Source organism: Anser cygnoides, chromosome 13 (assembly GCF_040182565.1).
Source record: "Anser cygnoides isolate HZ-2024a breed goose chromosome 13, Taihu_goose_T2T_genome, whole genome shotgun sequence".
Lineage (NCBI taxonomy): Eukaryota > Metazoa > Chordata > Aves > Anseriformes > Anatidae > Anser > Anser cygnoides.
In genome coordinates, this window is record NC_089885.1 from 21,612,254 (window position 1) to 21,637,137 (window position 24,884).

Below are 24,884 nucleotides of genomic sequence, written 5' to 3' on the forward strand. Positions count from 1 at the left end.
TGCTAATGTAAAGACTTGGGGTGTTTTTATGAATCTTTATTCAAAATACAGTTGTGAGTTTCATGGAAAAGTTGGTAAGAAAATAAATACTATGGATCTTGGTTTTTCATCTTCTTAACACCTGTTACTCAGCTTCTTAAGCTCTCTGAGCTTCTTGTGTGTTATGGTTACATTAAATTTATTACCTAGTAAACCAAGCAAAGTGGAAAAGAAGAGCAAATAGGCGCTCACAAGGAAAAAAGCAAACAATTATTTTAATTAAGTGGAATTAAAAAAAAAAAAGTGGGAAAGGCATATGCAGTAGAAGATATGAAATAGAGTAGAAACAATTCTTAAATTTTCTTTTCGCTGTCCAGTAGGACTTCACTTCAGCACACACCTCTGTTGCTAAGACACTCTTTTTTTTTCTTAAAAAGAGGAAGGAAGCACCACCAGTAGCTGCTCTGGATTCTTGATGACAGAGTGAGCAAACCAAAAAAAAATAAGGCGCTCCTGATTTGCCTCCTGACTTTGAGAGAGCAGACTTGTTTTATTTGAGGGGACAAAGCTGCAGCCCTGAAAGATGGGAATGCTGAAGAGAGCAGCCGTGCTTGTCAGCCTGCTTCTGTTCTGCAACGGTGAGTACGTGGGAAGGTCTCCTGCTCAGAGGCAGTTCCTTCCCTGGCACTGCTGTGTCAGAGCGTGTGTTGGTACAGGGGAGGCTCTGTTTCAGGAATAGAAATATGGCAAAAGAGCCCGTGTTTTTGCATGCTGCTTGCTCAGTGTTCAGCTGTTTCAAATCCAGTGGCTGCAGAGTGCAACGGTGCGTGAAGCCTATGGAAATGTTGTCCCTGCACTTACAGTGCAAAGTTCCTGTGTATGTTGTGATGGATTACTTCAAAGAATGCAGAAAGCAGCCCAGCACTGAGAGTCTGGTTAATCTTGTGTTTCCAGAGCTGGAACCAAAAAGGATGATGCCATGATGCTTGGGGAGATGCTGCTCTGATGTTACAGAAAATATTTAAAAAAAAAAAAAAGTTTCTTCTTTGAAATGCTTTTCTTGCATCTCACTCATTGCTTTCCTGCATTGTGGAGAGGGCTAGTGAAAAAGAATAAACTAATGTGGTACTGTGGTAGATTTTCGAAGGCCCATGGGGAGCCTATACAGAGAAAAGCAACATAGCTAGTGAAGGGATTCGAAAACAAGACTTAAGAAGAGCAGCTGAGGCAATTGGGTTTGTTTGGTCTGGAGAAGAGGAGACTGAGGGAAGACCTCATTGCTCTCTACAACTACCTGAAAGGAGGTTGTAGCAAGGTGGGTGTCAGTCTCTTTTCTCAAGTGACAATTGATAGGATTTGAGGAAATGGTCTTAAGTTGTTCCAGAGGAGGTTTAGATCAGATATTAGGAAGAATTTCTTCATGGAGAGGATAATTAGACTTCAGAACAAGCTGCTCAGGGAGACAGTGGAGTCCTCATTCCTGAAGGTATGAAGAAATGTAGACATGTAAGAGAAAGGTACACGTGGCACTAAGGGACATGGTTTAGTGACAGACCTCAGTAGATCAGGTTGATGGTTGGACTTGGTGATCTTGAAGGGTTTTTTCCAACCTAAATAGTTCTAAGATTCTACAACAGTTTTCAAACAGCTCAGTGTGAAAAGAAGCGTAAATAGCTGTTAAATCTGGGCCAAGTGGCAAGGAAGATGGGTATTGTTGTAATCACAAGGCTTGAAACACAACCACACAATTAATTTAGGTCTGACCCTGGTCTATCAATTATCAGTTTTCATGAGAGAAGGAACTTGAAGGCTGAGATTAGATTTGTTGAGCCCTGCAGTTTGACATCTTGTGTAACATCTATAGGATGGCAATGGCAAAGAGGAAGTTTGGAAACTAGGAGGAAAGGGTAAAGAAGTATCTCTAGAAACTGGTTCAGCCCTAACAGTAATGAAAATGTTCTGGGACAATAGCAATGGACCTCTTTTTTACAGGAAAGTTTAAAGAGTTTTGTATGTCTTCAATCCATTGCTTTAATTCAGATCAGCAAGGAAAAGCAGTGTCTTTCAGAAGAACAAGTAGGCATTGGAGGAGACAAAAACATAAAAACTGTGGTTTGCTGTTAATGTGCAGTGCTTCCCAAGAAAGCCCCCAGAGTGACATTAGGTGAGAGGGGAGCTGCATAACTGAATGAATCAAACCAATTCCCTCAAGTCTGAACCTCTTCCTAATTCTGATCTGATGCTCTGTGTGGTGCTTACTTGCTTATTTCTACTGAAGAAATAGGCAGGTAAGCACCAGGCAGAGCGTAAGACCAAATTCAGCACAAATAGACAGTTCTCCTGACAATCAGCTGTCTCCCATTTGCCTTCCTCATAACATATGGCTTTTCTGTTACCTCATACCTGAAAAGACCATCAGTCTCCACTTACACTGACCTGCCCGTGCTTCTGATTTGGTGGATTCTACCTGCTGATGTTATTGCCAATTTTTAGTCATCCAGGAGCTGCCTTTACCTTAACTGCTTATTTTTCTTTTCTTTCTCCGTTTTTCCCTGCAGCTCTCCTGGACCTGACGGGCCCCAGTGAGATGGAAGGTGTATGGAAGGGGTCTGCTGTCCTGCCATGCAGCTACGTGCCTGGGGAGGGCTTTGTGCAGCACACCCTCACGTGGTCTGTGGTGCATGACCAGAGTTCTGGTACTGTCTTCCGGAGGGATGCCTCTGGGGATCATGTTCTCCTGTCTGAGTACAGAGACAGGGTTGAAGTCCCAAAGAACCTGCCGGGGAATGTGTCTCTCCACATCTTGAAACTGGAAATCTCCGACAGGGGAACCTACACTTGCCATGTCACCTGGACAGCCAGCAACAACAGTCTGATAGCAAAAGAGATCAGCACTAAAGTTGAGGTTGTCAAAGGTAAATCCAACAAGGAAACTATGCAAAATTGGAACTTCTTACTTGGGAAGGTTTTTAAAAAATTGAATAGATCGTGTCCCCAGTGCCCATCTGCTTCCAGTGCAGGAGAGTTGTGTTGAGAAGTGTCAGACTCCCCAGCAAGGCAGAAAAGAGGTCAGAGAAAGGAGTTCAGACCCACAGTACTGAAGCCTTTGGTTCAGGGGCTGGGGGATAGATTTGTGGCCTCTCGCTTACCGATTGTTCCCTGGTTGTAACTGTACCTGATTACCCAGTGTTTCCATGGGATGTGCACCAGAAGGGAAGTAACTGGGATATTGCATTTCTCCAAACATCAGTACATGCCAGATTTTCCTCTGTTTGGACAGTGGTCACTTACAGAGGAATGGAGAAGGCAACAACCGTCAGAGGAGACATTCAGCACAGGAGCTGCAAAGGGTGGCACGGCTGGCGCATGTATAGCTGAGCCAAGCTCAAACAGCACAGAGCAGTGGAGAGGTGGTGCTGCCTCTGCCCCTTCGGGGAAAGGGCTTAGGGCCAGAACATGAGCTGCCACGGAGCGAGGGAAACCTGCCCCCATCACCGCCAGGGTAAGCACAACCCAGGTCCCGTCTGCTTTGTCTTCCAGTGCCAGCGACCAAGCCTACCATCAGGGCCGGCGCGCTGGGGCTGACGGTGCCAGCGGGAGCCAGGACCAGCCTGACCTGCGTGGCCCGCGGGTCCCCACCCATCAGCTACCGCTGGTTCCGGGCAGTGCCGGGGGGGACAGCCCTGCCGCTGAGCAGCCAGGCCGAGCTGACGTGGGACAGCCTGCGGCCTTCCGACGCGGGGACATACTACTGCGAGGCAGAGAACAGAGTCGGGGCAGGGGCGGTGCAGCGGAGCGATGCGGTTGAGCTGGTGGTGAGAGGTGAGTCCCCAGCCTGCAGCTCCTCGCCTCGGTGGCAGGAACCGGTGAGGCAAATGGTTCCCGTTTGCCCAGGGATCAGTCACGTAGCACTGAACGTGAATCGTGTCTGGATCGCTGCTCAGGAGGGGAGCCCGGCTCTGCCCTTGGCACTTCTCACTTTTGCCTGGCTTGGAACTCGGGCAGGGAGTGCAGCAAACCGTCTGATGAGCGGTCTGTCCCACAGGGTCCCCAGTCACACAGCCACCCACGCCTGGGACCAGCCGGCACACAGGACCCCCACTCACCTCGGAAGGCAGCGAGGCTCCCCGCGTGCTAGGAGGTGGGTGACCCGGGCAGCAGGGAAGGGCTGGTTCCACCCTGCCGGCATGCAAATGGCACAGGCTGTCAGTGAGACAAGTCCACGTGCTGGCCCTCTGGGGCTGCGGATCCTCTCTGGAGAAGGACAGAAATGGTCCCTCCTGTTGCCTGCGAGCAGGAGCTCAGATGGGGGTGGCTGGGGCAGAGCCCCCCCCGGACAGCAGCCGAGCCAGAGCTTGGAAGACCATGGGCTGGGGAACCAGGGGTCACACAGCTTCACCGGGAGTCGCCCACGGCAAGAACCCTGCCTTAGGGCTCTGCGCCCTGGGGAGCCTTAAGGTGCCGCTGCCTGTGGCGAAGCACGCCAGGCCAGCCGGGGAGGGAGGGAGTGGGGAAGTCCTGCAGCAACCTGGGTGAGGTGCAAAGCTGAGCTGAAGGCAAAGCTGAAGCATCCCTGGCTGTGGGGTAGCCAGCCACAGCTGCTAGTGCCGAGAGCCACAGGGCTGCCATTGGCAGGGGTTGATGGCCAGGGAGAGGCCAGCATGAGTGCCACAGGTCATGTGCGAGCCTGCTCTCAGAGAACATACAGGATGACACAGCAGAGAGAAAATTATGGCTCGTCACTATGGGAGCAGGTGAAATGGGTGTTTTCTTTCCACGCACCTCAGAAGTGATAGCCTTAGCTAATGCAGACTGCCCAGGCAGAGATCACTCCCTGCCTCGCTGCAGTGGCTTCACCAGGAAAAGGCTGCTCCGGCTGACACTGCAGGGGAGCTCTGGGACACCTTGCAGTGCGTTCACCCTTATGCCTTGGCAGATCTGCCCACAGCAACGCTGTCCGCCAGGAACGATGTCATTCCAGAGAGGCCTCCCGCTGCCACAGGTGAGCAAGCCCCCTGGTGAAACACACACGATTTGCACTGGGAGGGGCAGGCTGGCAAACGCTCTGCAGACCAGACACTGAAACTGGCTGGGTCCTGCAGCAACCTGGATGAGTCCCAGCGAGGCAAAGCTGAAGCATCCCTGGCTGTGGGGTAGCCAGCCACAGCTGCTAGTGCCGAGAACCATTCTTTTATTTCCCTTCTCCTCTTCAGAGGAATGACTCTTTCCTGATGCAAAAGACGTTTCTATTTAAAATATTCGTATTTATTCCTTTTGGCTTCTTTTGAAATAGTTGTTGTCTGTGTAATGCTGACTCTCACAGTGGGTTACTAAGGCAGAAGTACAGTAAATTTAGACAAGAAATTGAGATTTTATTTTGAATATAAGTGAGAGGTAATTCAGTAAGTGGAAAAATTAAAACAGCCTTTGTTCATTATAATTTGCCAAGCACTTCAGGAAAGTGCACTGCACTGTACACTCTGCACTCCAGTGAGCCCCAGCTCTGTGGGTCACACGATGGCTGTCTTGTGGAGGGCTTGCTGCTCTCTCTGGCTGGTTACTCAGATATCAGAGCCATGAAGTCAGTAATCACAGAGCCAGGCATAGATACCACAGTGAAATCAGTGACCTCTGGAAAAGGTGAAGCTTGCTGAGGTCCAGTAGTATGAAGGTTATGGCTGAAAGGAAGTAGCTGCAACTGCATGTAGGAGTGTACAGCCAGGTGATAGGAATTAATTATAGCCATTCTTGTCAACACTGGCAGCAGGCAGTCCCCTACCTGTCCTCTAGATGGCTGTTTTTTCATTGTCTTTATCCTGCAAGTCAAGAAGTTCTCTTTTGCTGCATGCATCACAAACCTGGCCCAACTCTTTTGTGAGCCTCCCTGTCTTGTTTAACTTGCAGATTCGCCCTCTCAGAGTGATGTGGGAACCTCGGAGACGGACAGCCCAACCACAGGTGAGGGGGCAGCAGTTACAGCTGACAGCAAGGACAGTGTCAGGTGGAGGGTTTGACCCCAGTGTTCAGCAATGGACTGTTTTGCTGGGGAATACACATTCGACTGTATCACTTTTTAGTACATATGTCTTGGTTTTTAACACAAATGTTTCTGAATGTCTGCAGGATTTTAGCTTACTCTTGGTGGGGGCAGGGGTGAAGGGGAGAGGTTCCTTTCAGCTGATATTGACGGATAAATAAATAGTAATAAAAATGTACCTGGGGGGATGCTTAAAGTCAATCCAAAAGTCACCAAGAAAACAAGCTGATGCCATGCCTGTAATCCTTCTCAATAGCCTGTGTAGGCTGTGCATTGCCAGTTTGGTCCCCGACAACAGTCTCTTGACAGCCATCTTTGGGAACACAAGCTCAATGATGTCAGCTCAAAACTGGCCCAAAGCATGGGGTAGTTTGCAGCAATGCATAAAACACATCTACAATTAGACATGTCACCTCAGACTCCCCTTAGGCCTCAGAAAGGACTGAAGAGAAACAACAGACACAAATGATACAAAAGCTGCTTCAAACATGACTAGAAGCAGTCTACTTACCAAGGATAGCTGTTTTGAGGAAGGACTTACAGTTTCCAATTCATCTTTGTGGGTTGTGGGAACTCGGAGCTGGATTAAAGTAGATCTACTTGTGGAAACTTAAATTCAAATGAAATACGACCCAAAAATTAATAGTGCCCCATCACAGCAGGTTATGTGAATCATCTTCAGCAGCTAGAAGCTAAGAGAAGATATTGACAATTGTTGATTGTATGGGGTGGGGGCGAGAAAAATCAGCTGGTGTTCTGTGGTACTACAGTAATCTCTTGGACTCCATGGGCTTCCACCACTATTACCGGGGCAGGGGGGGAACGTACATGTGTGTGTATACGTATTACTTATTTCTAGAGTTTGCCTATTGATTGAAAATATATTGTGAGCTTTTCATTCTTGTTTTTGTTTTGCAGATTTGCTCATAACAGTAGTGAATTCTGAGAAAGGCGTGGGTTATACAGAAAAGAATTATACAACTCAGAGTAAGTGGAGAGAGAAATGAAACTAGGAACAAGATTAGGGACCCAAACTGACCGCTTGGTAGTCAGTATCTTCCACCCCAAAATTAGCATTCTGCATTTTAGCTGCAAATGGTATTACTAGCTGTTCTCAAGGGACCTGGATGTTTTACACTGACTCTTAAAATAAACTGGATGTTTTCTAGGGGGGAAAATAATTTCGTAACTGGAACATCCAGGGCCCTTGTTGCATTCCCAAACAGTAATCCATTCTTGTCTTCTGAGTGTCAAAGTTGGAGCAGCAGCAAAGCCTGTGAGCAACTACCTCCCGTACCTCATCTAGATATGCAATGCCATGGTAGGTTTAAACGTGATCCAAATGCAATTGGGCAGCATCCTTGAATGAAAAGGGATGATGATACAGGTTGAGGCTCTGTTTTATGACTTGCGCTGAAACTCTTCTGCCCAGCTCACAGCTGCAGCCTCAGTGTCTCTGAGTAAGAGACTGCATGTCATCTTTATGGCCCTAGCCTCTCAGCAAGATGCATGCACTGTAAGTCTGGCTGCCTGATCTTTAAGTCTGAGCAGGGACACAAATGTGTAGTACAATCTTGTGTGCCCATTTCAAAGGTTGGCTGAGCAGCCTCCAGGAGATGGTCAGCATCATGTAAGTGCTGCTGCTATTGCAACCTGGGAGAGCTTCTCTATTTGAAAGTCCTGTGCTGTACTCTTCTAGGCCTCCAGAAGACTCACCTGTCTCTGTACATGGTCATCCTGATTGCTGTGTTGTGTGGCGCTGTGGTTTTCCTCGTCATTTTCACTATTGTTTGTATTAGAAAACCCAAAGAAGGTGAGTGGGCTGTTCTGTAGAACTTGAATGTATTGTGTGTGCCGAGCTTGGTTTTAACTTTGAGGGCTTTTGGGGCTGGGGCTGGTACAATGCTCACATCTACCTGCAGCAGCTCTGGTACCTGAATCATGAAGACACTTGACCAAACCACACATAAATCAAAATAGGTGGAGGAAGACTGGAAAAGTCAGAGAAGTCACTTTTTCCTCAGGGGAAAATAGTCTCCAATGTCAGAAAGTCTCCCAGATACCGAGGGAGTGAGTCCCCAGCATGCCCTCCTCGGCTGCTCTCCTGTCCTGCCGGCTGTCCCTGGCTGAGCCTGGGGGCAGCAGTGCCCCAGCGGGGGCTGCTCCTGCTGTGCAGTGTCCAGCTGCTCATTCAAACAGGTTTCTTCAGCTCCATCTAAACGCTGATTGGAATGGGGGACATCTCCACAACTTCCATTCTGGTGCTATGTTGGTGATGCTCAGCATGTTTCTCTGCTCTATCCAGCTTACATTTGAAATGGTTGTTTACCTCTGGTCCTCATAGATATCCTGTAGTTCTCAAACTTACACGCCCTATCAAGTTTTCTGATGAGATCTCAACATTTCTGGTAGCATGTTGATCTTATATTTTGAAGTAGCAAAGGACCTCTTTGTGCCAGATGCTGTTAATATTTCTTCCTTAGTGCCTAGATGAAAAGAAGTCGTCATTAATTCTCCCATTCAGTATCAGTTATTTTTTTTCTCTCTGCAACAGTACCAGAAAATTCATGACCAAATGTTTTCTTAGTCTCCCTTCTCACTAATAACACTGAGGAACATACAGAAGACACACTGGGGTCTCTTTTAATATTAGCTGCCACGATTTTCTCCTCGTCCATTTTTTTAATAACCTTCCTACAACTCCTTGATGCTAATTTATAATAATTATCAAATGCTTTTTTTTTTTTTTTTAAAGAAATCCAGAACAACGTCTTTCTAAACTATCATTTATTTAACTTATAATGAATAGGAAAATTGTGGGAACTGGGAACTTCTAGTTTCTAAATTCAACTTTACCTTTGACTTCTGGCCAGTTATTCTGACCCAGTTGTGCTCCTTCTCGGATACAAGTTGTTTTAATTTTCTTGGACTGAATCCTGGGAATAAGAATCATGACCCACTTAACATGATCTTTAAGGATCCCAACTGTATTCAGATCTCAGAGGTTGTTTTCTTATGTCAAGAAGAAACAAAGTAGAAATTTTCTTTTCAGAATACAAATGCAAATTGCTGACACACATTTCTAACTGCTCTTTTCCAGCTCAAGTCTATGAAGTAGAACAGTGAGTATAACCCTTCATATAACATACAGTCCCCAAAGATTCATCATTATCAGAGCAGGAAAAAACATTAATGCTACTTAGCTGTCAAAATGAAAATCCTCCCAAGTAGTATGCATGAAGAGGTTGAAAGTTAGCTCTGTGGTATGTTTTACTGAGGATTTATGGGCTTTCTACATCAAGGCATAATGTAGGAAGAGATCTTTTCCTTTGCAGTATTAGAATTGTAAAAACGAAGGAAAGCTGTTTATTAACTCCTCAGCCAAATGAGGCTTATCAATGATCATTGCCAAGGAAAAATTCCCAGCGTTCTTTCAAATGTAAAGAGAAGGAATTCCCATTCCAGAGAGCTAAGGTTTGTGATACACAGATTATACTTTGGTTTAGCCCCAAAATATCCATGGCTGAATGCGCCTATTTAATCATGGATGTGGCAGGAAGTTAGAGCTGTTTCTAAACACCAGCATACTGATCTACTTGTAACCAGCCGAACTGCAAAGACTATGAATGCAGCCAGAACATGCAAGGACTGTGTGACAACTAAAATCAACCAATCAATAAATAAATAAATATATATAATGATGATGATGACTGGAGTGCTGTGAAAGGACATGCCAACGACATTTCACAGATACTATACTGTGCCAGCACTCTATAAAGCAGCATGTTCAAATAACAGTTGAACCCTAAGAAACTAGATGGTGTGATGGCACTTCTTTTCAGAGTATTTACCTTTTAAATTTTAAAGATATTCGATATCATAAGTCCTATGGTGGATGTAGGCTGCATTCAGCTCACCATTTATCATTCCTCCAGTGCTTTTTTAATCTATATCTACATCTTTGTTTTACAAACAGCGTTTGTCTGTTTGTGCCACTCCAAAAAATGGTGGAAATCCCTGTGTTGCTTACACACCTTTTGCTGTCCCTGTCTCAAATCCAGGGAGAGCTTCAATGCTAGTATGGTGCTCAAGGTTCTCCTGCCTCATGAAAGTAGAGGAAAAGATTCTCTTCTTCAGGAGACTGTCATAATCCAATAGCTAAGGTTCACATGGGTTTGAATCAGATCACCACCTTGCTCAAAATCTTCATTGTTAGGAGATGCTTTGTCTATTCGCAATTCTTTCATATTTTGTATTTTTCTATTTTCATTTCAGCTGTAACTCAATGAAAGCAGGGGCTTCTTCAAGGTATGACAGTATGGCTCATTATGAGGAACCGATCTCCTCCACTGAAAACAACTATGTGATGGAACCCATGAAAAATGAAAGAAATAAAAAAGAAAATGAATATAAGAACGTTGGAAACACCCAAGAATCTGAATATGAAGTAGGGGATTCTGAATGAGAACCAACTGTTCTCTACATGTAGCAATCCTGAAGAGTACCTTAATCTAGGCAAAATCCTATTCATCTTTGCACAAGCTGGTTTTGCTCCTTTATGTTTATTTGGAGCCTTAAAAAAATCTCTGTAGTTAAAATGCAAGCCTCTTTATAAACTTCAGAATTATATATTGCTGTCTTTTCATTTTGCTTTTCTTGGTTCCCTTTTACCACTTCTGTTGAAGAAAGCCCTGTGAAAGCTGGAGCACGCAGATCACAGGCCGAGAGCACCGTATTGAACTTACTGTTTTATATGACCAAGAGGAACTGCATCCTCTTTACAAACAGTCCTTTTCTGGTGGGAGTAGAAATGGCATGAAATGTTGCTAAACATCCCCCTTTATATAAGAAGTGCAGAAGGAAGCTGGTGTGGGAAGTGATGTTTCTTCTCCCATCTGTCTGAAGTGCTTCATAGGTGATAGAGTCCTTTTAAATGTGAGACAACTGTGAAAGATAACCTGAAAGACAGATTAAAGCTAGGATAAAACCAAGAACCTTATCACATTTGGAGCAGCAGAATGAAAGGAAGAAACTCCCCGTGAACCAACCGTGCTGTGTTCAGTATGCCTTCCTGAAGCACTCTCACAGTAACATACAGACACGCTTTCTGTGACAAAGCAAATTCTGTCAGTTTTGGAGCTGGGCAGGTGGGGAGACTCCTATATTGCAACAAGGCACGTTCTTTCAGAAATAACATTCTCTATTCTTTCAATGGATGTTTAGTATTTCAAAGAAATTAGATACTTTTCCTTAAGTTTGTGAATTATTTTGATATGAATATTTTGTATGACTCATTTGTCTTTAAAATGCCAGCATGATCATAATATTAACTTCTCCGTAGTTACTCGTAAAGTACCTTTCCTCACAGCTTAGAGAGCTTGAAGGATAAGCAGAGAGAAGACAAGCTTTCTTATCATAATTTTTACCAACCTAAGTAAGTCTGTAACTTGGATACTGCAGACTTATGGAAGACTCTTTTTATAATGGATGATAGGGCAATACCATGTCTGATGAAAAGCAGAGTGGCCAGATGTAAAATAAAAGAGGTGCTCTTGAGGGGCAAGGGAAATATTGTTTGCATAGATGATGGATTTGCGGGGCTAAAATTTGCTGCTACCACTCAGGAAAGATCTGCATGCCGGTGTGCAGTTCTCAGTAGCATCAACTCAAAACTCACCAGCATTCAAAAAGAGGATTAGAAGCTATTAGGAAAGGAATCCAAATGCATTAGAAAACAGGATTGTGAGACTGTAAAACCCCATGGAATGCTTTCACTTGATGTAAGCTTGCAGCAGACTCATCTGAAAGATACTGAGAACAACAGTAAAGGATGATTAGTGACACAAAACCCCTTCTGCACAAATGCATTATAATTTCTCAGCTTCAAAAAATAAAAAATAAAAAAATAAAAGAGTAGAATAAGTCAGAATGAGCTGAATGTACTAAGTCATGACCAGTGGGGAGAAGATGAATAGGGTCTGTTTACAGTTTCTCAGAATGGAAAATGAAGCAGACATTAGCCAAAATTACCTGGTATAACTTCAAAAAGGAGAGAAGTACTTCTTCTATGCAATATATAAATAAGTTTGGAGCACAATGCTATTCATCAATTGCTATTAAAAAACAAAGTATAAGGAACTCCAATGAGTAACTTGATGAATTAATTATATAAAAGTTCTTCAGAATTCACAAGCCACCAGGGATGCTTTACAGATACTTACAAGTGATATTACACTTTCTCCATGGACTTGTATCACAAGTTTTATTTCTTGTTGTAAAGAATATATTTAAAATCCAGGTCTGGGAAACCTTGCTTACAAAATTAAAAGGGAAGAGACCACAACTTTTGTTGGCAATTATGTCTTGGAAAAAATTGTAGATGTGTACATGCAGCTTCTTGCAAATGTGGGGAATCAAATGAAGTTCATTAAACTTCAGGACTGCAGAGTTAGCAGATTTTGTTCTACTTCTCTATATTTTGACCATATAGATGTGCATGAATGTCTGTGTGATGAGGAAGCATATAGTGTCCCTCTACTTAAAACCACAGGAATTATTGTGAATCTGTTGGAGCTGGGATATGCTTTGGATGTTGTGTTATTTGTAGATTTTAGTCAGCCACGGTTTAGGGAATGGAAGGTGTAAAAGTTGCTGCTAGTCCAATTTGAGGTTAAGAGTTAGTGAAAAAGAGTTATTTTAGCCTGTAAAAGAAAATGAGCTTTATTGTGGAGAGTATAAAAAGTCAGTGCAGTCTTATAATCTTTCCCTCTTCCTAAGGAGGAAAATGAGTAGGAAAGGAAAATTGTTGCATTAATATTGCAAGACACACAACTATCACCAAAAGGCTTTTCCAGAGGATAACAGAAAAATCATGACTGAATAACGTGTTAAAGTCATGAAAAATTGACAGCATTGAAATTTTCTGGGGAACTCATGTTTTCTTAACATTTCAACTCTAGATGAGCTTACAGTTTTTGGAACCTTGCAATAATGTTCTCTTTTTTTAAAAAGGGAATTAAAAAAATTGTGTGTGTGCGTGCATGTGTTTGGTGGAGAGGGGCTGGGAAGAGAACGTCACAGTTACTGAAAAGCAGCCCACCCATCTCGGGTCCATCTCAGAACTCATTGCAATGAGAATGAGGGGAGTGTGGGGCTCCAGTGTTATATGGAGCAACTGGAAAGTTGAAGTGCTCCAAAACCAAGTGCCAGGGTGAACGTCTGAGCAAAGAGGTGGGTATGACCCGTGCTGCTTGGGAAATGAAGGAAAAAGAGCTTGCCCTTTCTGTAAGTGAGGTGGTGGGTATACACTGGTCACTCTGAGTTGAAGAAATGATTCTCGGGATTGTGTCATACCCAGTGTGCAGTAGGAAGGTGGGTGCCTGTGTGGGGAAAGGCTGCAGGGCATTTTTCCTGACTGGCACTGCAAGGGTGAAAGCAGTGGATTCAATCCAAAGCACTGAAATACAGAGGCACTGAAAATACATAGACGTAAAAGGGTTTTTCTTCATGTGGTCAGATGCAAAACCACAAGGAGTGCCCCCGAAGAAATAGGCAAACCATGGGACTCAGGAAGGAGAACACTAGCAGCTACATCTCTGTCCCAGGGAGAAAAAGATGTCACATAAATCACATCTCAGGAACTACAGTTCTTCATGTTTGGTTTAGCTAAGTAGTCAACTTTTATCCTGTATGACTACATCTTCAGGAAGTCTTGCATGTCCGGTTCAAAAAATTGCCATATCAGCAGTTCTAGCTTGGGTTTTCAGCTTGTTCCGGAGCACGTTCCCCAAAATCCAGCTTCTTTCGTAGTCTTTTGAATAGGAGGTAGGTTACTAGCACAAGCTTCTATTACCAGTCATGGACAAAATTGTGCACAAAGTTGGTTTAAAATCACCTTCCTGAAAATGGACTCATTCATTCTCAGAAAAATTGCCTGAATATTAATAATTGCTTTTTTATGTTTGATTGATTGATTTTAGGGAGCACTCAAACATAGCTAGTGGCTTTCTGAGGGTGGAGAGTGGGCAGATGGGGTACAGACAGAATGGAATGGTATCATCAGAGAAGTCAAGAACAAAAGGCAGCCCAAATCAAGTTTTCATTATATCAGCAAGGACGTGCTCTGCACAAATGGATGGTACTGTTGCCTGTTATTTTGCTCAGCAAGATGACAGCTGGAGGTAGCTCTTAGCCTGGAGCCTCACAAGAATTTTTTGCACCAGGTCTTGCCACACCACATTCAGCTTTTTCTCCAGGGTGCCCATCCTTGCCACAGTTTTACTGCAAATTGCACTGCTGCAAATTTTACTGCAGCAATAAGCAGAGCTCAGCTGAAATTCACATTCTGCCCAAAGAGTGAATGAAACCTGCACTGTTCTCATCAGTTTACTGACTTTGGAAAATGAAGACAGTCACCAGTTTTCATTACCTTGCACAGAAAAGGAGCCAGCCATCACTGTCAAACTGCAACACTTCCTGAGAATGGTCTGAACTAGGCTGCAGTGTAACCAGCTAAACCGAACAGATGCCTGTCATGAGGGACCAAAGCTGTGGTAAAACTACACAAAGTGCTGCTGGAAGCTCTGTTGGAGCTTCTGTCCCAGCTCCAACAGAAAATGGCTCCTTATATTTCAGACACCTGCCTCCTGCTCAAAGAAGCTATTCTGAATTTCTTGCAAACCTTAGACCCCCCATATTGACATCTGTGAGAGAAGTATTCCAGGGGAATCTGCTGTTTCTTTTCCTCCATTAGTCTTTTCTTTCAAGCCAAGAAGTCTGTGCAGACAGAAATCTTCTCCACTGACACAATAATGAGGAATGGCAAGGGAAATCGAATTATTTCTTGGAAGCATTTCAATGGGTGGTGTTGAATGGTGCAGTTGTTAAAACTATATGCTATACCATGACTATTGTGTAAATATTAAAAAGTTGCTTTTGTGAATAATTAAAGGCCTACAACAGAATTCACTACGTCAGTAGGTTTGCTTTTATACATGTTTCTTATCTTCTTTAATTCTTTCTCCTTTTGGTAATGTTAATCACATATTAAATTCATAATAATTCTGTTCATAACACCTATTGATAACTTTTGGATCTACTTTTAAAAGTGCCCTTACAGAGCGTGCCCAGAACACCTCCTAGATTCAAGTCACCGTCTCAGAAAACAAACACTGCATGTGCTTGCAGAGCACTAAACGTGGGAAGTATAATGGCTCAGGAGCTGGACAATTGCAGCAGAAATGTCTACCAAGATAATCTGTGATACTGTGAAAATGAGAGCACCAGGCAGTGACCATTTGCTCACCTGTAGATGGTAAAAACTTATATAACATTAAATTCAGATGACTCTAGGTTGTTAACCTCTCATTTCACTATGCACCTGCTCCATGTCCCTGGCAAACACAACTGCAGTTGCAGCTGCACTGCAATAAAGCACAGTTTCTAGGCAGGTAGTAGAAAATGCAGCTTTTGCAGGGAAATTCCTACCATAGTAAAGAGCAGGATGTTGGGTTTTGAATACTTCTCTGCACATTTCTGTCAAAACAGAAAAAAACCAGCAAAAGTGGCATCCTACGTTTTTCTGGTTTAAAAGGCTCAGACTTAGGCAAAGAAACTAAGGCTGTTTTTCTTCCTCACTCAAGCCACAGACTGGCCTACTCAGAAGATGCTGCAGAAGTCAGTAAATGTGCATGGTAAAAGAGCTGACTGCCATCAGCAGGAGAAGACACTCAGGAAACAGAACTGAGCCACAGCAGGTTGGTCTCTGCCTCATGCTCCTGCATGGTGTTCAGTGAGTCAGTGCAGTCAGGCCTCCCAAATGAAGGGTACTGTGCTTTTCCATCTCTGGATGCCCAGTTTGGAGCCCTTACAGTGCAATGGAAAGAGGTGCTGAGCATCCTGCTGGGCCATGCCATCACAGACAAGTCAGAGGTAACTGAAGTTTGCTTTCCCTTGCTACTGAGTACTTGATTATGTAGCCATCATAAACCTCTTTCATTATGAAGTGAATATAAATATGGAAGAAGTGAAAGAAAAAAAAAAAAGGAAAGGGAAAGAACAAATTTACACACAATTATGAGGAAAAAATAAAATAGAGTATTAGCCAGAAAAGTCAAGAGAATGGTAAGAGACATGGGTGGGGACAGGAATATGAAATGGAACCAGAAAGTTGCTTACAGTCTTTGTTCATCCTTCACCCTTCACCTCAGCCATCAGTGAAATGGACTCGTGATATTTCAGAAAGAAGGAAGGAAAAAGGGCAGCACAGCCTGGATCCTAGATGACACAGGACAGAAGAAAGGGAAGTGTTCATGACTTGCCTCCTGGTCCAAGGCGTGAGGGTGTCTGTCACGAAGTGCAGAAGAAGGAGAGCGGACCTGCAGTTCTGGGAGAATGGGCGAAGTGGTGTGGCTAGCGGTGTTTGTGGTGGCTTTCATCAGCTGCAATGGTGAGTAAATGCTTCCTTGTACAAGAAGAAAAATCAGAGTATTAAGAGGGGAGGGAAATTCCTCTGAATTATAGTGTCTTATTATTAAAAGTTGTTACGTGTGGAAAGTCTTTAGTTTCTTGTTTGAAAAATAGAGCCTGACAATTCACAAGTCTTCTTCAGTATTGGGTACAACTAGGTGCTTCTGAGAGTGGGGCAGTATTAGGCAGGTCAGCTCCCATGCACCAAAGCAAGAACAAAACAGCATTGTTCAGGACCGTTGGAGAGGACCTGCTCTGGTGTGGTGAGTTACCTTCCAAACCTGTTTTTCTGAAGCTGGAATATGCACTTTCTTCTGGAATTTAATAATGCATCACCATTGCTCTGCTAGCATGGTCCTGGGAAGAAGAAATACAGCTGTAACTGTGAGGCTAGATGTGGGCACAAACATGATTCCCCTTGGTTATTCCTGATCTACCGACTCCAGGTGCATTAGGGGAGGTGACAGCGGAAACTTGCTTCCATTCATATGCCCGTGAGGCATGTGTGCTGCTCCCAGGGCAACTGACACTGGCAGAGGAAGGTTCTGAGAAACCTTGGGAAAGGTGCTTTGACAAGGTGCGCACACAAGCGCAGAACTGCTCCCGATATTTAGAAAAACAGGTAGAAGTATGTTCCCCGTTTCATCACAAAGCAGCTCTGCAGATTTCTAGGATCTGTCTCTTAAGCTACTTGTGAGTTAATGCAGTGGAACATAACCAGTGCCTTTCTGGGGAGAGAGGGGAAGGGGGAATGAGATAAAAGGGCATAGACAGAGGTGAGTCAAGTCCAGCTAAACTCAGGTAATTTGCTACTTACATGAGGCACTTCCCAGAGGAGCTATGGTCTTAGTGGGCAGACAGGTGGACAGACTGGGAGAGTAAACTAGATACCACAAAATCCACACCCTCTTCTCCTGTGCCCGCTTGAGTCTTTGGCAGTGTTTATCTGGTGGCGACAGATATGAACCAAGAATTCTAGGTCAGATCTGAAGTCCTCCAAAGCTAAAGCAAAAAGATTGGTTTTGGTCCACTGTTCCAGTTCCAGGCCCAGTAATTCAGACCAGATACCTAAGGGTTGTTGCCTGCATACCACTTCCACGCCACCAGGAAAGCTGGTGCTGGCAGGCTAGGAAGGAATGTGATCAGCTCTTTTACAAAACGGACCAGAGTATAACAGTTTTTTTGTTGTTGTTGTTGTTTTTTTTTGTTGTCCTGTCCCGTTCCCCCCTCCCAGTATATTACAGGTAATACAAATCCCTCTGACCAGTCTGCTAATTTTAAATGTAGCTCTTCAGGTTTTTGTCTTGTCCAGCTCTATGTCCCTCTGCTGGGAGAATTCACACAATTTGTCTCGAAGTCTACATCCCAGTTTGATAAGTGTCACAGAGAGGAAATGTTTCTTTTAAAAATAGTGTCTCAGAGATTTTGATATTGCTGAGCTTCTCCCATTCCTTCAGTCAGCTCTCCTTTAAGGTCATCCTTGCTAACGCTGAATTCGGTCACACAGAGCAGCTGACTCCACAGGGAATCAGTGGATGCAAGCAGCACTTCCATGGCACACAGCAATGTAAAACAGTTCCGAAGAGATTTTTAAATAAAATTCTGTCCAGATGAATACATTCAGTAGCAAACGTGCTTGAACATGAGTGTACCAAATACCCTGAGGGTATTTCTCAGCAGTATTCTAAATAACTTCCATCCTTCTTAGTTTTTTATGATGGGAGTCTGAAAAAAGGAAGAAGAGAAATGGAAAAACCTTCAAAAGCTGATATATCAAGGAGCTGTGTTTGGGATGTGAGATTTGAAGAATGGAGCTGTGCCTGCCCACTCAAAGTCATATAGTAAAGGAAAACCAGTGTTCCATGTCAGAAACATGCTTCCACAGTGCTCAGCCCCAGCAGTCCCTTCAGCTGCTCCTGTGGACAGAGATCCACAGACCCTCTCCCCACCCTGCATGGCCCCTCCTGTCAGCTCTGGGACGTGCTGCTGCAGAGAGAAGTGCTTGCACAGCTGTACTGCTGGGTTCTGTGAGCACCAGGGAAGCTGCGTAAAAAGTTAGTGATGTTAACGAGTGCAAACCTGGAGCCTAATGAGCAGTGACACAATACACTGGATTTGTTCATCCTTCCTCCCATACAGAGGGTACAGGGTAACTCTGCAATTATTGCTGTCAGAACAGTCAGTGTCTGCAGCGGGGGGAAGGCCGCTGCTGCTTGACTCATCCTGCAAGCATAAGCAGAAAGCCAAGCAGCAGAAGCAGGGCACGAAGTAGGGCTAGGGAGCAGGAATAAGAGATACTGCTTAAGGTCTTGTGAAGACTGTAGCTGTGATGCTGCTACCAGGAGCAGGATTTGTGCCTCTCGATACTGAGAAGGAATTGAAAACTGGCAAGCATCCAGAGAGAAGCAATAAAAATAGCCCTGAGTTCGAAGAAACTGTTCACTTCCCTATGCTCAGTGAGATGGACACAGGCCCAGATTTAGCTGGCTGTGGGCTACAACACGTCTAAGACGCTGTCGCATGCTGGCTTTCACTGCCTGGTGATTCCTATTTGTCCTAAGGACTTTCCCCTCTTCTGATGCCTTCTTATTTCTTCCCGTCAACTCTTGTTCGCTGCAGCCCTCCTGGATCTGTCTGCTGTCCACCAGGTGGAAGGGGAATGGATGGGCTCCACCACTTTACCATGTACATACATGCCCTCAGAAGGTTTCACACAGCAAATACTCACCTGGAGCATGGAGCGAGACCACAGCACCTCCACCATCTTTCGGAGGGATGAAACTGGTGACCACATCTTGTTGGCTCGGTTCCGAGACCGGGTCAGTGTCCCAAAGCACAGCCCAGGGGATGCCTCACTCCATATCACGAACCTTGAAATCCCTGACAGCGGACACTACACCTGTCAAGTCATCTGGAGGTCTGAAAATAACAGCTTGATAACAAAGGATGTGACCACTACAGTTAAAGTCGTTAAAGGTAAATCCAGCAATAAAGCCCTGCTCTTGTATAAACACTCTAATCCATGGAGCATGTAGGAGAAAAGGGAGCTGGCAGGACGTCTTTCACCCCATACTGTCTACCCATATCCAAGCTAAGTGTTGAGGTAGCTGGGTGAGAAGAGTCCCTGGCTGTGTTAGTCTCTCTCACCTACCAAGGAGGAACTGATGCTCTCAGCGCTGTGGAGGGGTAGGGATGGATTGGGGAAGGGGGAGCAGTTAGTCAACACCCCAGTCTGGATCTACCAATGGGCCACTTGATCCACAGGTGTTTGACATAGCACCCAGACCTGGGTTTGGTTCTATGCAGATAACCAGTGTCTCTGGTTCTTCTGGCAAGTGGGAGAGCAAGCAGGAGTCATACTAGCCAAATGAGCCTTCTCCCCTTTGCAAGCATCCTCAGTGTGTTTAAAAAACAGTCTTTCTCAGAGGGGGCCACTGGGAGGGATGGGACAGGCCAACAGAACAGGCCTCCTGTGATGTAGCAGTAGCAACAGGTGGCAAGGCTGGTGTGAACCTGGATTTAGGCCAGTGTGTAGAGCTCAAACAGCACAGAGCAGTGGAGAGGTGGTGCTGCCTCTGCCCCTTCGGGGAAAGGGCTTAGGGCCAGAACATGAGCTGCCACGGAGCGAGGGAAACCTGCCCCCATCACCGCCAGGGTAAGCACAACCCAGGTCCCGTCTGCTTTGTCTTCCAGTGCCAGCGACCAAGCCTACCATCAGGGCCGGCGCGCTGGGGCTGACGGTGCCAGCGGGAGCCAGGACCAGCCTGACCTGCGTGGCCCGCGGGTCCCCACCCATCAGCTACCGCTGGTTCCGGGCAGTGCCGGGGGGGACAGCCCTGCCGCTGAGCAGCCAGGCCGAGCTGACGTGGGACAGCCTGCGGCCTTCCGACGCGGGGACATACTACTGCGAGGCAGAGAACAGAGTCGGGGCAGGGGCGGTGCAGCGGAGCGATGCGGTTGAGCTGGTGGTGAGAGGTGAGTCCCCAGCCTGCAGCTCCTCGCCTCGGTGGCAGGAACCGGTGAGGCAAATGGTTCCCGTTTGCCCAGGGATCAGTCACGTAGCACTGAACGTGAATCGTGTCTGGATCGCTGCTCAGGAGGGGAGCCCGGCTCTGCCCTTGGCACTTCTCACTTTTGCCTGGCTTGGAACTCGGGCAGGGAGTGCAGCAAACCGTCTGATGAGCGGTCTGTCCCACAGGGTCCCCAGTCACACAGCCACCCACGCCTGGGACCAGCCGGCACACAGGACCCCCACTCACCTCGGAAGGCAGCGAGGCTCCCCGCGTGCTAGGAGGTGGGTGACCCGGGCAGCAGGGAAGGGCTGGTTCCACCCTGCCGGCATGCAAATGGCACAGGCTGTCAGTGAGACAAGTCCACGTGCTGGCCCTCTGGGGCTGCGGATCCTCTCTGGAGAAGGACAGAAATGGTCCCTCCTGTTGCCTGCGAGCAGGAGCTCAGATGGGGGTGGCTGGGGCAGAGCCCCCCCCGGACAGCAGCCGAGCCAGAGCTTGGAAGACCATGGGCTGGGGAACCAGGGGTCACACAGCTTCACCGGGAGTCGCCCACGGCAAGAACCCTGCCTTAGGGCTCCGCGCCCTGGGGAGCCTTAAGGTGCCGCTGCCTGTGGCGAAGCACGCCAGGCCAGCCGGGGAGGGAGGGAGTGGGGAAGTCCTGCAGCAACCTGGGTGAGGTGCAAAGCTGAGCTGAAGGCAAAGCTGAAGCATCCCTGGCTGTGGGGTAGCCAGCCACAGCTGCTAGTGCCGAGAGCCACAGGGCTGCCATTGGCAGGGGTTGATGGCCAGGGAGAGGCCAGCATGAGTGCCACAGGTCATGTGCGAGCCTGCTCTCAGAGAACATACAGGATGACACAGCAGAGAGAAAATTATGGCTCGTCACTATGGGAGCAGGTGAAATGGGTGTTTTCTTTCCACGCACCTCAGAAGTGATAGCCTTAGCTAATGCAGACTGCCCAGGCAGAGATCACTCCCTGCCTCGCTGCAGTGGCTTCACCAGGAAAAGGCTGCTCCGGCTGACACTGCAGGGGAGCTCTGGGACACCTTGCAGTGCGTTCACCCTTATGCCTTGGCAGATCTGCCCACAGCAACGCTGTCCGCCAGGAACGATGTCATTCCAGAGAGGCCTCCCGCTGCCACAGGTGAGCAAGCCCCCTGGTGAAACACACACGATTTGCACTGGGAGGGGCAGGCTGGCAAACGCTCTGCAGACCAGACACTGAAACTGGCTGCCGCATTTCGCATTTTGCATTGCTGCTGGGAGCAAACCCCGGGCCTGCCAAACACAGGCAGGAGCTGCCCTCTCGGCCGCCCATCCACGGCCCTTCCAGAGTTCACGTAGTGCCTGAAGTTTGCTTTCTGATCGCGCCTTAACGGGGATGAAAATGTTAACAACGATCTCAGCCGCAGCCTTCACAGTTCATCCGTGTTTCGGCCGCGGTTGAAGGTTGCGCTGGGTCGTAAAGCGAAGTCAGCGGTTATCGGAAGCTTTCACCAGCCCGCGGGACTCCCGCTACCGGCGGCGCACGGAGCGGCTCCGGCCCGCTTGGCACAGCCCGGGCCGGGGTCCCCTCGCCCGGCCGCACCGCGGACAGCGGCGGGCGCGGTGGCCCCGCCGCGGTGTGACGCCGCCGCCCCCTCACCGCCCCGACCGCACCTCCCGCAGGGCCGCCGCGGGCCGCGCTCTCCCCGCACCTCTACGCGCTGGCGGCCGCCATCGGCGGCGCGGCGATCGGCGGGCTCCTGGCAGCGCTGCTGCGCCGGCGGCGGGCCAAGGCGGGTGAGCGGCGGGGCCGGGCGCGGCCGGGGGGGCGGCGGGGCGCTGGGCGGCGCTGAGCCCTCCGCGGCTCCCTATCCCCATCCTCCCCACGGCCCCCTTCCTCCCCAGCACCTCCGTCCTCCCCGTCACCCTGCCTCGGCCCCTTTCCTGCCCCAGCCCCAGCCCCAGCCCCTGCCCCAGCCCCAGCCCCAGCCCCTGCCCCAGCCCCAGCCCCAGCCCCAGCCCCAGCCCCAGCCCCAGCCCCAGCCCCAGCCCCTGCCCCAGCCGTTCTCCCGCAGGGAGAGGCACGGTGGGAGGGTGATTCCTGAACGTGGGGATACCCGGGAGCAGCTGGGTTCGGTTGGTTTAGGTTTTTTTGTTTGTTTGTTTCCTGTTTCTCCCTGTGGCACATTAATCATAAAAATGTATTGGTACACATCTTTGATTTTTTTTTTCCCAGAACCCATCTATGAAGTTGCTTTGTGAGTATAATTTTTTCATCTGTGATATCGGGAAGACTTTGAGGACATCATACTGACGTTTGTTTCAGAAAAGCTTCTTTACTCAGTGAAAAGCCAAAGATTTATTTGAATTTTTATTTACTGTGGGGGGGGGGAGGGCAGGGGCAGGTACTGAGTACCTTGACAGTCTAATTTATTAGCAGCATGAGGACATTAACATTTTAGTGCAGGAGTAGTAACTCATGCTAATCTTAACCCTTAATCACTTCATATTACTTTTCTATTAAGAGATATATCTTTATCTATATCTATATAATTACTTCTGATTTAGTCCTCCTTCTTTTTAATGTTTCTTTATTTCAGCCATAGCACTGCAGATGTCACAAGACTGGACACTGGTGCGGAAGTACCTGTTCAGTGCCTAAACGAGAAGATAAATTTGGCGGCTGAAACATCCTATGAAGTTGTCACCACGAAAGACAACAACTATGACAATGTATGCAAGGGGAAAAATCCTGAGTATGAGACCCTTTTGAATTCCATGGAATCAGAATATGAAGTGCAAAACTTTTAGTAGAGTACCACATTTCCACATAAGCAGCTGTACAGAAGATGGGGCTGCAGATATTGAATGGTAAACTTTACCAAGGGAAACTATTCTTCCTGCCTGCCTTCTCCTCTGATAAATATACCAGTCTTAGTGCTTTTTTTTTTTTTTTTTTTTTTTTTTTTTAAATCCAGGGGAACTGCATAACCTTCTTCGTCTTTGGCAAATGAGTCCCTGCCCGTTGGTGCACAAACCCTCAGCCAAGTGGTTATCTACCTACCTACTTTTATTTTTTTATATAGAAAATCATTTCTGAGCAGCCTCCAGGTCAAAATGTTGCTGGGTGCAACACTGTTAGCTAATAACACCAGCAAGATGTACTCTCAAGTGCATGTTCCCCTGTTAGGACATGCCGGAGGGTGAGGAGCCAGGAATTGTGCTAGAAATGGATGTCCCCTGGATTTTACAGTTCAGCAAACACTGGTTGTAAAGATTGTTTTTTTCCTTGAGTCTTTTTTTATTAGAGGATAGTAAGGGGACCATAGAGATGGTTGATATGCCAGGAATATCATTTTTGCAATCAAACTGGAAACGGCCTTGTAGGTGATGAACCTCTTAACTGCCACCTTGTTTTTCTCCTGGTGTTGAGAAAAAAATGATAACATTTTAATTTTCAATGTGGAAGACAGAGGCATGATTAAATAGAAGCATTGCAGAGAAAGATTTGAGACATTTGTAATAGTAATTGTTCAAGGAACCTCCCTGGACTCAATAGACTGGCACTGATTTGCTGTGTGGGACATGACACTGGTTCCAGAGTCTGGTTACAACTGTGATAGTTATGCTGACCTACATTATGGGGATGCTGTGAGCATTCATGTTTGTAAAAAGCCTTGAAAAGTGCGTGGTTAGTGCAATGTAATTTCTTTTCCAGGGCAAATATGAAATGCTTCAAAGGATTTTCATAGAATCATAGAATCATAGAATATCCCGAGTTGGAAGGGACCCATAAGGATCATCAAGTCCAACTCCTGGCACCGCACAGGTCTGCCCAAAAGTTTAGACCATGTGACTAAGTGCACAGTCCAATCTCTTCTTAAATTCAGACAGGCTTGGTCAGTGACTGCTTCACTGGGGAGCCTGTTCTAGTGTGCAACCACCATTTTGTGGCATATGGATTCTGACTTCCTTGTTTTACCATCCAGTGCCTTCATTTTTCTGATGCCTGCAAATTTATGCTTTTGCTCTGTCTTCTCGTTTAGTTCTGCAGAGCAGGTAGGGCGGGGTACAGTCATGGCCACAGTTTGACCTTGAAGTCTGAGTTGAGTTTAACCTTTTAAACAGGAGAGGACAGAAGGGAGGCATCGAGTCAGCCCACATCAGACTGCTCTCACCACTACAGCCCTCACCACACCCCAGAATGGTACATGTCACGGTTGCGTTGCTGCCTCCACATGCACATTCACAAGCTTGCAGCCACCTACTGCTGCAGTGTGAGCACACTAGGGTACAGCAGTAGTCTGTTGGAACAGTGATGACAGCAGACAGACCTGAAGCCGATGGAAGAACTCCCATTTCAGTGAGTTTGTTAGAACCAGCCATGCTCGAGCTGAGCAAGTTT

At 46.7% G+C, this 24,884-nt stretch overlaps 2 protein-coding genes and 1 long non-coding RNA gene across 14 annotated transcripts in view; 2 read left to right on the top strand and 1 right to left on the bottom strand.

Annotated features, from left to right (window-relative positions):
- LOC106045546 (V-set and immunoglobulin domain-containing protein 4) lies at window positions 1–10,645 on the top strand. 2 transcript variants are annotated; one of them, XM_048078160.2, is made up of 11 exons: window positions 1–74; window positions 417–617; window positions 2,538–2,894; window positions 3,520–3,801; window positions 4,025–4,120; window positions 4,916–4,981; window positions 5,884–5,937; window positions 6,935–7,003; window positions 7,716–7,829; window positions 9,117–9,138; window positions 10,292–10,645. In XM_048078160.2, exons 2-11 carry the CDS (start codon window positions 563–565, stop codon window positions 10,479–10,481), a joined length of 1,305 nt encoding a protein of 434 aa, XP_047934117.1. In that variant the 5' UTR covers window positions 1–74; window positions 417–562; the 3' UTR covers window positions 10,482–10,645. The 2 variants fall into 2 exon arrangements, with proteins under 2 accessions (XP_047934117.1, XP_047934120.1); XM_048078163.2 differs by lacking the exon at window positions 9,117–9,138 and having other exon boundaries at window positions 5–74; window positions 10,292–10,427.
- Window positions 6,975–22,163, bottom strand: LOC106045548 (uncharacterized). Of its 6 annotated transcripts, XR_010834716.1 has the most exons (6): window positions 17,301–19,108; window positions 16,756–16,840; window positions 16,193–16,478; window positions 10,762–11,827; window positions 8,873–8,952; window positions 6,975–8,502 (listed from the first exon to the last, which is right to left on the bottom strand). It is a non-coding gene; the product is annotated as an uncharacterized lncRNA (long non-coding RNA). The 6 variants fall into 6 exon arrangements; XR_010834715.1 differs by lacking the exon at window positions 8,873–8,952; XR_001212842.3 differs by lacking the exon at window positions 8,873–8,952 and having other exon boundaries at window positions 10,051–11,827.
- The window catches only part of VSIG4 (V-set and immunoglobulin domain containing 4), an 11,036-nt gene continuing 2,475 nt past the window's right edge, over window positions 16,324–24,884 (top strand). For 3 of the 6 annotated variants that reach the window (XR_010834703.1, XR_010834704.1, XR_010834705.1), the window contains exons 1-8: window positions 16,324–16,463; window positions 19,103–19,459; window positions 20,177–20,458; window positions 20,682–20,777; window positions 21,573–21,638; window positions 22,163–22,276; window positions 22,716–22,737; window positions 23,080–23,350. Coding sequence is in view for 2 of the 6 variants with exons in the window: in XM_067004900.1 (XP_066861001.1) it covers window positions 16,409–16,463; window positions 19,103–19,459; window positions 20,177–20,458; window positions 20,682–20,777; window positions 21,573–21,638; window positions 22,163–22,276; window positions 22,716–22,737; window positions 23,080–23,290 (1,203 nt within the window). In the remaining 4 variants the exon portion in view is untranslated. Of the gene's footprint in view, window positions 16,464–19,102; window positions 19,460–20,176; window positions 20,459–20,681; window positions 20,778–21,572; window positions 21,639–22,162; window positions 22,277–22,715; window positions 22,738–23,079; window positions 24,167–24,884 lie in introns of those variants that run through there. The other 3 variants (XR_010834702.1, XM_067004900.1, XM_067004901.1) reach the window with 3 other exon arrangements.

What these genes read in the sequence shown, in the direction of transcription:
- LOC106045546 (XM_048078160.2), top strand. Translation starts at nt 563, where the DNA reads ATGGGAATGCTGAAGAGAGCAGCCGTGCTTGTCAGCCTGCTTCTGTTC. An exon ending in CCTGCTTCTGTTCTGCAACG is followed by an intron (nt 618 to 2,537) that starts GTGAGTACGTGG and finishes TTTTCCCTGCAG; the next exon opens with CTCTCCTGGACCTGACGGGC. An exon ending in GACGGACAGCCCAACCACAG is followed by an intron (nt 5,938 to 6,934) that starts GTGAGGGGGCAG and finishes TTTGTTTTGCAG; the next exon opens with ATTTGCTCATAACAGTAGTG.